Source organism: Sus scrofa, chromosome 11, assembly GCF_054392235.1.
Source record: "Sus scrofa isolate SSC_HxYL_T2T_F1_AM1 chromosome 11, Sscrofa_HxYL_maternal_Yorkshire_Landrace_v2.0, whole genome shotgun sequence".
Classification (NCBI taxonomy): Eukaryota; Metazoa; Chordata; class Mammalia; order Artiodactyla; family Suidae; genus Sus; species Sus scrofa.
Window position 1 is genome coordinate 1608076 of NC_139393.1, and position 13537 is coordinate 1621612.

At 48.0% G+C, this 13537-nt stretch overlaps 1 protein-coding gene across 10 annotated transcripts in view; it reads left to right on the forward strand.

Moving 5' to 3' along the window:
• IFT88 (intraflagellar transport 88) overlaps positions 1 to 13537 on the forward strand; it is an 80453-nt gene that overhangs the window by 14740 nt on the left and 52176 nt on the right. For 7 of the 10 annotated variants that reach the window (XR_014818897.1, XR_014818899.1, XR_014818898.1 and 4 more), the window contains exons 4-13: positions 403 to 459; positions 1543 to 1596; positions 2219 to 2282; positions 3323 to 3392; positions 4610 to 4700; positions 6127 to 6231; positions 7533 to 7635; positions 8765 to 8879; positions 11019 to 11250; positions 12793 to 12863. Coding sequence is in view for 5 of the 10 variants with exons in the window: in XM_084981219.1 (XP_084837345.1) it covers positions 403 to 459; positions 1543 to 1596; positions 2219 to 2282; positions 3323 to 3392; positions 4610 to 4700; positions 6127 to 6231; positions 7533 to 7635; positions 8765 to 8879; positions 11019 to 11250; positions 12793 to 12863 (962 nt within the window). In the remaining 5 variants the exon portion in view is untranslated. Of the gene's footprint in view, positions 1 to 402; positions 460 to 1542; positions 1676 to 2218; positions 2283 to 3322; positions 3393 to 4609; positions 4701 to 6126; positions 6232 to 7532; positions 7636 to 8764; positions 8880 to 11018; positions 11251 to 12792; positions 12864 to 13537 lie in introns of all 10 variants that reach the window. The other 3 variants (XR_014818901.1, XM_084981220.1, XM_084981221.1) reach the window with 1 other exon arrangement.

Below are 13537 nucleotides of genomic sequence, written 5' to 3' on the forward strand. Positions count from 1 at the left end.
GGCGTAGGCCGGTGGCTACAGCTCCGATGCGACCCCTAGCCTGGGAACCTCCATATGCCGCGGGAGCGGCCCAAGAAATAGCAAAAAAAAAAAAAAAAATCTGAGCTCCTTAATATTTAGGATCATTTAAAAGAAATGATTTTAAGAGTTCCCTGGTGGCTCAGCAGGTTAAGGATGTGGTGTTACTGCTGTGACACGGGTTTGACCCTGGCCTGGGAGTTTCCGCACACCACAGGTGTGGCCGAAAATTAAAAAACAAATACATAAAATACATAAAATAAATTGTTTTAAATACTGTATTAGTATTTCTCTATGGGTGAGTCTGTATTTTCCATTTCTTTTCCCGTTTTCTGTTATAGAACTTAATCCGAATTTATTAACTATGTTTTTTTCCTCCCCAAGATAACCGCTAAAGTACCGAGCACAGCAGTTGCTAGACCCGTAGCTACTGGATGTGGGGTAGGTTTTCTTAAGCTGGTGATGCCTTTTCTCATATGTAAGTTCACTTTAGGCATTTGGCGCTAACTAAGTTTGGCTGCCTTTCAGCCCATGACCCAGATAGAGTTTCCATTTTCGATAGTGATCAACGTTAAAAATTGTTGATGAATAGCTTTGAATATTAGCCATTTTGGTTAGAAATACAACAGAAAATATTTTATTATCCTTTCCTATCTGTAAACCTCATGTTTGTTGGTTCACTTCATTTTCTATATAATATAACCAAGTGTCACGTGTATTCCGTGTGTTTATGTGAAGTTAGGTGTTGTATAAATGTAGTGTTCATAAATTTTTAAAAACTTACTGATTAATACCTGAAAACAATTAAGAAAGATTTCAGAGGTATATACTTTGGTCTTGCATTTATTTGAGATCGTTGGAGGACAGATGCTACATAAAAGTCCAAAAGGAACGTTTTGTAAATCTTGCCCGGATTACCTACCATTTGGATAGTTCAGCTTACATGTCATCATAAAAGGATAGGAGGAAGATGGAAGAGTGAGGTGAAACAGCATTTCCTAGTCTTCATGAAAATATTTCTTAGGGTCATAAGATGGCTTCAGAACCTAGAGGTCCCAGGCGGTTGTCACTTTGTATGAGCCAGGAAAGGGGTCCCGCATGTCCTGGAACGGTGTATCGTGCAAAGCACACCTTTGTTGACCCGCCAAGCAGGTGTCACTCATAAGTTTGGTTTTGGTGCTGTTTGAGAAGGGGGGGCGTGAGCTTTTCCGTGCAGGGCCAGCCCTTTCGGCTCTGTGGGCCCCAGCTTTGCATTCGCAGAGCAGCAGCGCGGACAGCGTGCAGACAAATGGGCTGTGGCTGTGCCCCAGTCAGGGTTTATACACAAAGGCCGGGGGCTGTGGTTTCCTGACAGCTGTTTCACAGTTTATGTACTCAGTTGATAGATGAAAGAAAAAAAAATAGGTTTAGGTTTGCTCGCCCATAGAATGAAGGAAAGAAAGTTAGAGAACTTTTCTGCCTTGGCTTGTACAATTAAGTGGAGGCGTTTTGGGGAATCGTTTTAACGTAGTTTTTCTTTACTAGTCCAAGACCTCCCTGGCGTCGTCAATGGGAAGACCCGGGACAGGGGCTCTCCAGGTACCTCCGTCCTGTGGGGTTCGTCGCGGGCCTTTCTTGTGACTTAGAACATTGTTGCCCACGTGTTGGCGAGAAGATGGTACTTAGACAGGGGACCCCATTCTTGACAGTGTGGGCTAAGGTTTGACATCGTGGGCAGCCCGGTGTGTGTGTGTTTGCTCAGGTCTCTCAGGAAGCCCCGCCGGGGGTGGACCTGGGCCTGGCAGTTGGTTTGCTGCTGAGACGTCCTCTGGGGCCCGGTCCCTGCTGTCCCGCCCCCCGGTTTCGGTGGCTTCCCTCACGGGCGTGGAGGAGACCCGCCGGAAGTAGGGGAGTAGCCGGCGGGTGAGCTAACGAGGGACTCTCTGAAACCCACCGGGGGTTTTTCGTTTCAGCCCGGGAGTGGGTGCAGCTAAGGGCAGGGAGTGGAGGGTGCAGGGCGGGCCTGGCGCGGGCAGGGCCGCAGCGGAGGCGGGAGGAGGAGCCGGTCGCGATGCAACGTCCTCGCGACGCGGGGGCTCCGTTCAGATGCGCTCGCGTGCGGAGCACCGAGTCAGCAGCACCGAGTCAGCAGCACCGAGTCAGCAGCACTGAGTCAGCGGGGGTCTTATGAGGGCTCTTCACACGACTCTCGTGTCCTAAGGATGGAGTGACCAGACCCATGACGGCCGTGCGAGCAGCCGGATTTACCAAGGCGGCGTTGAGAGGTTTGTTACGTTATTTCTGCCCATGTGTTTTTTCAGATCTTTTAATTTTTCAGTGTTTTTATATGTATAAATACCACCGTTTTCAATAAACTCCAACATACCATTGAGTATTTTAGGTACCATTAAGACAGGACAGGAGTGCACGGCGGGTCATGAATCCAGCTTTGTCACTGCAGCGGCTTGGGTCCCTGCTGTGGCACGGGTTCGAGTCCTGGCCCAGGAACTTCCATGTGCTGCAGGTGTGGCCAAAAAAAAGAAAGAAAGAAAGAAAGAAAAAAGAAAGGAAAGGGGTGATGTAAACGTTTTGCGTCCCAGTGGAGACGGTTGTTACGCTGGCATGTAATCTGTGACAGTCTACCGGGTGGCACATTTAAAATTTTTGTATGTTTGTGAGTTAGAGCTCAGTTTAAAGACTTAAAGGTGAAAATAGTACTTAAATGTCAGTTAAATAATAATTTTAAAATAAAATTATTGTGACAAAAACGAATGTTTATTGTACCAGTAATGGAAAATGAAGGAGCCAACACCAGGTTATTCCTCACAGGATTAATAATTTCGAATTCACAGTGGGGAGAAAGAAGTGCTGGGAGAGGATCTTATTTTGGGTTTCACGTGGTAACACAAGTTTTTGTTTTGTTTTGTTTTGTTTTTTGCCCTTTTAGGGCCGCACCCACAGCATATGGACGTTCCCAGCCTAGGGGTCTCATCGGAGCTGTAGCCGCTGGCCTACACCACAGCCACAGCAACTCGGGATCCTGAACCCACCGAACGAGGCCAGGGATCGAGCCTGCATCCCGATGGATACTAGTCAGGTTCCTTATTGCTGAGCCACACCGGGAGCTCCCAAGGCACAGTTTCATCTGCCTGGTTTATGTATGTTGAACATCTCACCGGTTCCTCAGTGGACAGGATACTTACGTGAACGTGACCAGTGTGCTCTCCATCGAAGGAGTAGGGAAGTTAATGACGGTGCAGCGTCTCCCCTTTCCTTCGGTTGTCCTGGACTGCAAATTAAACACCGACTCTTGACTGTGTCTCAGGCTCTGCACTCGACCCCCTCGGTCAGGCCCGTGGCCCCGCGCCGCCCCTGGAGGCCAGGAGCGAGGACAGGTATGTGGGTTCTGTGCTGCTGCTTGTGTGCTTCCAGCTTTTACCTCTGAAGCACTTAATCCTTCGGTGTTTTAAAAGGTCCTCTCAGTGGACTTAGGGTCAAATCGTCATCCTGGCTCTTAGAACTAAGAGTCTTGCCTAAGAAAAGCAGCCCCGTGTATTCCGTGCAGTCTTGCTGTGCTATTATTGACCTGAAGAGGCAGCTGGTTTTTAGGGGTGCCAATGTTGATGCTCTTGAAGGCCAAACGGGGTTGTAAATGTGGCAAGATACTCTTATTTTCAAAGGATTTCCCAAAGGGGAATGTGTACGGTAGTCACATCAATACTGAGAAATTCAGTTTTTTACCCATTTAACTTAGCTCTTTGTACCAGTGATGAGAGAGTAGCTGGAAAGCTCCAGTATACATTCAGCTGTGCGTGATATCACTTATGTGTGGAATCTAAAATACAACACAGATGAACCTGTTGACTAAACAAAGAGACTCACAGACAGAACAGACTTGTGGCTGCCCCGTGCGGTGAACGGGGAGTTGGGAGTCAGCAGATGCAGACTGTCGCATGCAGAGTGGGTAGACAGCAAAGTCCCACGTTAGGCCGCAGGGAACTCTATCCAGTCTCCTGGGATGGGCCATGGTGGAAAACAATATTTAAAGAAAAATGTATATATATGTATGCCTGTGTCACTTTGCCGTATAGCAGAAATGGCACACCATTGTAAATCAGCTATACTTTAATAGAGAGTTCCCATCGGGGCTCAGTGGAAATGAATCCAGCTAGTATCCATGAGGATGCAGGTTCGGTCCCTGGCCTCGCTCAGTGGGTCAGGGATCTGGCATTGCTGTGGCTGTGGTGTAGGCTGGCAGCTATAGCTTGGATTTGACCCCTAGCCTGGGAACCTCCATACGCCACGGGTGTGGTCGTAAAAAGCCAAAAAAAAAAAAAAAAAAAAAAAAGCAAATTCAGCATTCCCGTTGTGGCTCAGTGTGTTAAGGACCTGATGCTGCCATAAACTACAGCATAGGTCACAGACGTGGCTGGGGTCCATTGCCGCTGTGGCTGTGGCGCAGGCCTTAGTTGCAGCTCCAATTCGACCCCTTGCCCAGGAACTTCTGTATGCTGCAGATGCTTTTTTCTATAAAAAGAAAAAAAAATTAAGTTCTGTATGTATGATTTGTGCTTGAATGATTCAGAGTATGCCTCCTTTTTTTCTTTAATAGTCCGGAAGAAAAGATTCGACAATTAGAGAAGAAAGTAAACGAGCTGGTGGAGGAAAGCTGTGTCGCCAGCAGCTGTGGAGACTTAAAACTGGTGCGTTCATAAGCTGCTGATGCCCAAGAGTAAGAAGGATGCGCCTGTGTGTGTGTCTGCTTTTATGTGTTTACCCGTGCAAGCACGTATGTGGATACGTATCTTCACTTTGCCGGGGACTGGCCGGAGTTTTCACTGAAATCCTTATTTTGTGAACCTGGAATTGTAAGTCTGCTTCATAAGCTCTGATGTCAGAACAACTGCCTGATTTTGTAACTTTTCACATTGGTCATTTAAGAAGGAGAAAAAAGTTCTCGTGCATCAGCTGGCTGAGTTTAGCAGCCTGTGGGCTGTTGGACTCACAGCCCAGAGCTTCTGTGATCCACACACAGTCGTAGGGGCTTTTTTCTTACTTAAACTTCACTGCCATAGGATGTTTGTCCTCAGTAAACTGCAAGATTGCGGTTTGCTTTTTGGGAACCCAGCTCTGCTGCTTTTTAAAAAATGAAATCTTTTCTCTTAATTTTCTTCATTCACATTACTTTAAAAATCATATCACCTGCCTATGACTTCTCTGCCGTGGTTATCGGTTAATGAATGCCATTAGAAGGACATGTTCAGTCTAAAAAGCTAGTTTATTGTTCATAGAACCTGTGCTTTTTTTTTTTTTTTTTTTTTTGTCTTTTTGCCATTTCTAGGGCCGCTCCTGCGGCATATGGAGGTTCCCAGGCTAGGGGTTGAATCAGAGCTGTAGCCGCCGGCTTATGCCAGAGCCACAACAACTCGGGATCCGAGCTGCATCTGCGACCTACACCACAGCTCACAGCAACACCGGATCCTTAATCCACTGAGCAAGGCCAGGGATCGAACCCGCAACCTCATGGTCCCTAGCCGGATTCATTAACCACTGAGCCATGACGGGAACTCCGAACCTGTGCTTTTTTGTCTAGTTCCAGAAAAAAAAGAAAAAAACCCCAGCCAATCCCATATCGAGTTACTCTTTCTGCGGTTAGTCTGTCCGTGGGAATCAATAAAAGGTCCTTGTCATTGCAAGTAAAACACATAAGCGAACTAGGCCTCTGTAGTCATGCCGGGTGGTTTTGCCGTGTCTGCACGTTGAGCATCCCAGAAACCAAACAAATCCACCTCCGTGCCTGTCTCGTGAGACTGAGTTAAAACACCAAAGACTCAGGAGTTGGGAGGAAGAAAGGAGACACGGTCAGACCCAGAAGTGGTGGCAGTGCAGGTGCTGGGGAACCTCGGGGGCAGGTGAGCGCTGCATCTCAGCCCTCGGCTTCCTCCTCTTTCCCAGAAAGGACACACGGCCTTTTCGGGGCTGGGGACGTGGGGGGGAAGCTCCGGCGTGAATACGGCGGAGCGTTTGTGGAGCAGCGTGGCAGGGCGGCCACTCCTCCCTGCAGCTGCTCCCAGCGCATCCCGCCGGATGAGTGCTCCTAGGAGTCACGCAGTGTAACCTTGATTTCAGGCCTTGGAAAAGGCAAAAGATGCGGGAAGAAAAGAGCGAGTGCTGGTGAGACAACGAGAACAAGTTGCAAGTCCAGAAAACATCAACTTGGACTTAACTTACTCGGTGAGTATCAAGGACCGGTTGGGGGGTTATTTTCGCTGGAATTTGTGGATTCCAGGAGCCCCCTTTTTTTTTTTTCCTTTTTAGGGCCGCTCCTGTGGCATGTGGAGGTTCCCAGCCCAGAGGCCGAATCGGACCTGTAGCCACTGGCACCACCAGATCCAAGCCGGGTCTGCCACCTCCATCACAGCTCATGGCCACACCGGATCCTTTAACCCACTGAGCGAGGCCAGGGATGGAACGCGGGTCCTCGTGGATCCCAGTTCGGTTCATTACTGCTACTCTACGATGGGAACTCCTGTAGTCAGGGTCTTGGCACACTTCGCCGCAACGGGAACTCCTGTGGAGTCACTTAGCAACATATGAAGTGCTTGTGAACCCACCATCCAGTGACGGCTGAGGAGTGCTAACGTGTACTGCTCAGGGTGATTGCTTTAATAAAAGATTTGGGTTTTGTGGGGCTTTTTAATTTTTTTTTTTCTTTTTAGGGCCACACCTCAATTTTTAGATATTTACTGTTTATGGCTAATATTTTAAAATTCCATAGGCTCTTTGGATTTGGGGATGGTGTACAGTGATCATTTTTTCCCTCTAGGAACATAATTTACTCTAACAATTTGAATTATAAATGTGTAGGGAGTCCCTGTTGTGGCTCAGTGGCAATGACCCCAACCAGTATCCATGAGGATGCAGGTCTGATCCCTGGCCTCACTCGGTGGGTTAAGGATCCACCGTTGCCGTGAGCTCTGGTGCAGGTCACAGATCTTGCATTACTGTGGCTGTGGCGTAGGCTGGTGGCTGCAGCTCCAACTTGACCCCTAGCCTGGGAACCTCCATATGCCTTGGGTGTGGCCCTTAAAAAAAAAAAAAAAAGACCAAAAAAATTACAAATGTGGATATGAAGGAATACTGTACAAACTAAAATTTAAGATATTTCCACACGATGTTTAGTTTATATCTACAAAGAGAATTTGGTCCACTCTCTTCCTTTTTCGTTTTATTACCAGCAGGATTAATAATACACATGTATGCTTTGCGGGTCTTCCTGAGTTTAGAGGAAAGCAGACGCATTCATTAGAAAGACTCCGTGGAAGACGAGGCGAGGGCAGAGGACAGCCTCGCTGTCTCCATCGTGTCGCGGCCGTGTTCACACGCGGGGCGCGTTTTCTGTCCTGCCCTTCCGGGCGAGCCGGGTGTCTTGACAGAGGCAGCCGACTTTTGCAGTGTTTTCATTTCTAGAAGGATCACAGGCACCGGGGGCTAAAATGATTGTTAGCTGTCACTTTGCGGTGTTTCTCGCGTAGGTTCTCTTCACCTTGGCCAGTCAGTATTCAGCGAATGAAATGTATGCCGAAGCGTTAAACACGTATCAAGTTATCGTGAAAAACAAGATGTTTAGCAATGCAGGTAGGTGTGTATATACAGTCAGTTTTTCCACTAACTCTGGTTCTTCTCTAGGGGTGATTTCTCACGTCCTCATTTTATGCTCTGTTATCATGAAATCATCAGTGCTCTAAGCAATCCGTATTTGTGGTAGAGGTGTCCTGCCTAGAGGCCCTGTGGTAATGAAAGTGCACACCGACGCGGAGGAGGAGACACAGCAGGCCTATGACACACTGCCCCGTAGCCAGTGGACAGCAGGTCATGTAGCGCATGGGACGAGCTGCGGCAACACCGTCGGACGTGTTTCCCTTGTAGGGTTGAGCCTCAGGAGGCTGTTGTTTGTGTTTAGCATTTATATTCTGTAAGGTTTTTGTTCTTTTTTTTTTTTTTTTTTTGGTCTTTTTGCCATTTCTTGGGCCATTTCCGCGGCATATGGAGGTTCCCAGGCCAGGGGTCGAATCGGAGCTGTAGCCACCGGCCTATGCCAGCGCCGTATAGCAACACGGGATCCAAGCCTCGTCTGCGACCTACACCGCAGCTCACGGCCGCGCCGGATCCTTAACCCCCTGAGCAAGGCCAGGGATCAAACCCGCAACCTCATGGTTCCTAGTCGGATTCGTTAACCACGGAGCCATGACAGAACTCCAGTTTTTGTTCTTTTTACAGCCACACCTGCGGCACGTGGAGGTTCCCAGGCTGGGGGTCCCATCAGAGCTGCAGCTGTCAGCCTGCACCGCAGCCACAGCAGTGCAGCTCCAAGCCGCATCTGTGACCTATGCCGCTTGCATCCGCGCTGGATCCCTAACCCACTGAGCGAGGCCAGGCATTGAACCTGCAACCTCATGGTTCCTGATCAGATAGGTTAAGCACTGAGCCACGACGGGGACTCCACATTTCCAGTTTTATGATGTAACCCTATTGCTTTCTAGCCGTATTTCCAGGAATCTGTCATAAGTTCCATTTCCTTGTAGAAGTTTCCTGTGCAGATATTTGAAAATAGTGTAACTATTTTAAAGTGAGAATTTTTAGTTAGTGTCTGAAACTTTATATCTTGAGAAGAACTTCAAAAAATATGAGTTAAGGTCATGTAAAATTTCTTAGGAAAAGTGAAAAAAAGGATATTATGTATTTATCATTATTTTTTTTAAACCAGGACGGTTGAAAGTGAATATGGGAAATATTTATTTAAAGCAAAGAAATTATTCCAAAGCCATTAAATTCTACCGAATGGCCTTAGATCAGATTCCAAGCGTCCATAAAGAAATGAGGTAAGTTTGTAAAATTTACGTGCTATTCTTCAGAAACAAGGTCATGGTCCTGACGTGTCGCCAGTGGGTTGACTGCTTGGAGGTGTCTCTTGGAGAAGTGCTCAGTGCGTGTCTTAGTCCGGTGTTTTCTCCCCTGTGACTGCTCGCGGGCGTTGTTTATATGATGCCAGGTTAAAAGTTAAAGGCATAGACCGTGATCAGTCGGAATAAAACCAAGCTCCTGGACCTGTACAGGGAATGACCCCGCAGGCCATTAGCGCCCAATCCAGTTTCCTGCCCGCACCAAGTCGAACAGCAGTCCCTGGACCATTCCAGAGTGCAAGGCTAGAAATTAAATATCCCCAAAAGAGGATGCTGGGATATTTTCATTCTTAAAATATTTCCAGCACAGAAACAGCGAGTTACCTTGTCGTCTGATAATAACTGTGGGAACGGAGGAGGTTTCCAGGGGATCTACTGGTCAAAATTTCTCGTAGGTTCAGTATGACACCTCTGTGAAAGTTAAGTTATTTGTATTGTTTTTGTGGTTTTTTTAGGTCTTTTGTCTTTTTAGGGCCACACCCGCAGCATATGGAGTTTCCCAGGCTAGGGGTCCAATTAGAGCTACAGCCACAGCAGCTTGGGATCGAAGCCACGTCTGCGACCCACACCACAGCTCACGGCAACGCCGGATCCTCAACCCACGGAGCGAGGCCAGGGATCAAACCCGCAACCTCGTGGCTCCTAGTCGGATTCGTTAACCACTGAGCCACGACGGGAACTCCGGTTGACTTATTTCTAAGCGCCACTTTTCGGGATCCTTTATTTGTCTTTAAATTATGTGTGACATCTCATTGTCATCAGCAGGGTCTGACTTAGCATAATCCCCTTCAGTGGCCTTTAACCCCGGCGAGGCCAGGAATCTAAGCATTTTTCCAAGGGCCGTCCTGTTGTGCAGTGTAAGTTCTGCAGTCAGCAGTCGAGCGTGTGTGGTGCTGAAGTCGAGGAGTAATGGTAGAGGGCCAGGCGGCTCAGGAAGGAGCCGTGCTCGGCTCGGTTGCTGCATGAAGGTGGCTGGGACCTCAGCCGCTGAACGGCTGCAGGCAAGGGCTAGACAGTCACCAGTGTCGAGGGGGCTGGAGGGAAACTGGAATCTGCCTACGCCACGGGTGTAAAATCCACACACACTTTGGAACACAATCGGACTGTTTGGTTTAAAAACCTTACGGAGTTCCCTGGGGGGTTAAGGATGTGGCAGGGTCACCCCTGCGGCTCAGGTGCCACCCCTGGTCCTGGAACTTCCACATGTTGTGGGTGTGGCCAGAAAAGAGATTGTGCTCATTGAATGAAGCCAGACCCAAAATGCCATCGGCTGATTGTGTGGCTCCATTGATGTGCAGTGTCTAGAAGAGGCCCATCCAGAGAGACAGAAGGACTTGGTGGCGGCCGGGGACCAGAGGTGCCATAGAGGAATGAGTGCACCGGGGCACAGGGTTTCTTGTCAGGGTGACGGAGGTGGCTTGAAGTAAGATATCATTACGGTTCCCCAGTGAGGGTAACATAGCAGCGGAATTCCCTTGTGATGCAGTGGGTGAAGGGTCGGTGTCCTTGCCGTGGCTCAGGTTGCTGCTGTGGCACCGGTTCTATCCCTGGCCCGGGAACTTCCACAGATGATGCCAAAAGCTATAGCAATCATTATTGAATCGTATACTTTAAATGGGTGAATTTTATGATATGTAAACTAAATCTCAATAAAGCTTTAACAAAAAAGAAAAAAGGGAGAAAGAAAAGGAAATTATTATTATTATTATTGTCTTCTTGTCCTTTTTAGGGCCGCACCCGAGGCATATGGAGGTTCCCAGGCTAGGGGTTGAATCGGAGCTACAGCTGCCAGCCTACACCACAGCCACAACCACGCCAGGTCCGAGCCGCATCTTCTACCTACACCACAGCTCACGGCAACGCCGGATCCTTAACCCACTAGTGAGGCCGGGGATCGAACCACAACCTCAGGGTTCCTCGTTGGATTTGTTTCCGCTGTGCTGGGATGGGAACTCCCAAGAAGGACGTTATTGGTGGAATGTCTTGACTGCCATAGTGGAGAGTTCAGTTATTTTTGTTTGTTTGTTTCACAGCTGATCCGTGTTTATTTTTCTTTAGGATTAAAATTATGCAGAACATTGGAGTTACATTTATTAAAACGGGGCAGTATTCAGACGCTGTTAACTCATTTGAGCATATAATGAGTACGGCACCAAATCTGAAGGCAGGCTTCAACCTCATTCTTAGTTACTTTGCCCTTGGAGATCGAGAGAAAATGAAGAAAGCATTCCAAAAACTGATTGCTGTTGCATTAGAAATTGATGAAGATGATAAATATGTTTCACCAAGCGTGAGTATGCAGAAGACTGCTACGTAGCCAGCTCCCCGTTCCCCGTGCTTTTCTGTCTCCAGAAGTGAGGAAGTCGGAGTGGCAGACTCTTCCGGTTCTCCCAGCCCTGTAGTCATATGTTTTAATGAATGGGTTTCATTGTTTTCATGCGTTGTTTAAATAAGATTGAGAACAGGACTATTGAAATCGAGCTAGAGGTTATGGGTAAAACACACTGCACAGGGAGTTCCCGTCGTGGCTCAGTGGTTAACGGATCCGACTAGGAACCATGAGGTTGCGGGTTCAATCCCTGGCCTTGTCGAGTGGGTTAAGGATCCCGAGTTGCCGTGAGCTGTGGTGTAGGTCACAGATGTGGCTCGGATCCCGTGTTGCTATGACTCTGGCGTAGGCCAGCACCTATAACTCTAATTGGACCCCTAGCCTGGGAACCTCCATAGGCCAACACCTATAGCTCTGATTGGACCCCTAGCCTGGGAACCTCCATATGCCGCGGCAAAAAGACAAAAAAATTAAATTAAATTAAATTAAAATAAAAAATAAAACACGCTGCACAATTTTAGTCAAAAAACCAAAAGAGGATCTTATGATAAATGGTCATCCTTTGCTGTTATTATTTAGTTATTTTTCGGCTACACCCACAGCCTATGGAAGCTCCAAGGCCAGGAACTGAATGAGAGCCAGAGCTGGGACCTTTGCCACAGCTGCAGCAACACCAGGTCCTTAAGCCACTGTGCTGCAGCAGGAACTCCTCGTTAATGTTCTTTTATATGAACTCAGACTGCATGCAGCTGCCTGTGATGATGGATCAGGATGCTGTGATACTGTTATTTCATGAACGGAGCCCAGTGGGTTTTCGTAATAGATGGTCAGCACATCGCAGCGCAGGCGTTGGCCCCGCTGCTTGTGTCTGTTCTCCTGGGGCCTTAGTCCCTTCCACGGAAATTAGCACTGCTCATCATAACCTTCCAGGGAGGCCGTGAGGATTAAATGAGGAGTGAACGTGAAATGTTTAAAACAGTACCTGGAGCATTGGAAGTGCTGCGAAAATGTTAATTTTTTTTTTTCAGTCCCCCCCCCCCCCATTGTTTTAGGTTGGCACCGGCAGCGGCACATGGAGGTTCCCAGGTTAGGGGTCGAATCAGAGCCTCAGCTGCCAGCCTACAGCACCGCTAGATACGTAGCCCACTGAGCGAGGCCAGGGTTGGACCCGCACCCGCAGGGATGCTGGTGAGACTGGTTTCTGCTGCGCCCCGGCGGCATCTCCTGAGCGGGTGCCGTCTCGGTATTGTACTGACAGCCACCGACAGCTTCGGGTACTGGGCCCCGTGCTTTCTAGCCTGACCTTTTATCAGCTGCCACAATCTACGTCCCGCGGAGAAGGCAATAGGTCGTCAGAAGTAAGGAAGACGTTCTCCTTCACAGGAGGGAAACTAGTCTAGAAAGTTACTTTGGTCTCCGTTTTACACAGCCGGCCTGGGGGTGAGCGTGACCGCAAAGCCCCTTGCTCGTGTTTACTTCTAAATCGCTCGTTTTTCCCTCCAGGATGACCCACATACTAACTTAGTGATTGAAGCTATAAAAAACGATCATTTAAGGCAAATGGAACGTGAAAGGTAATGTTTTGTGCACTTAAAGATTAAAACTTAATAATGTAGTTTTAACTCTCTTTTTTCTTTTCTTTTTTTTTTTTTTTCGCTTTTTAGGGCCACACTGATGGGATACGGAGGTTCCCAGCCTAGGAGTGGAAGCACAGCTACAGCTGCCAGTCATGGCCACAGCCACAGCAGCTCGGGATCCGAGCCGCATCCGTGACCCCACCCCACAGGTCACAGCAACGCTGGATCCTTAACCCACTGAGCGAGGCCAGAGATCGAACCCTCGTCCTCGCGATACTAGGTGGATTCATTATGACTGAGCCATGACAGGAACGCCTGTAGTTTTAACTTTTATAGGAGAGTTAAATGTGCATTCTGATTATTTCTTTCAAAACTTGTCAGTATATCTCTTGACTGGCGCTGTTGTTTCGCCCTTTGTCTTCTCTGCTGGGTTCTCTTTTCTCTTTTAGAATAATCTCAGTCCTCGGGCTAATCCAGTTATTTTACTCAGTTACTCCTGCTCTTTTTCTGTAATTTGTTTTTCTCTGCCTATGGTGTAATATTAGAACTTTGTTCATATTACCTTTGTTTAAAAATTATGTCTTGGAGTTCCCGCCGTGGCTCAGTGGTTAACAGACCCGTGGCATTGCCGTGGCTGTGGTGGAGGCCGTCAGCTTTTGCTCTGATTCGAC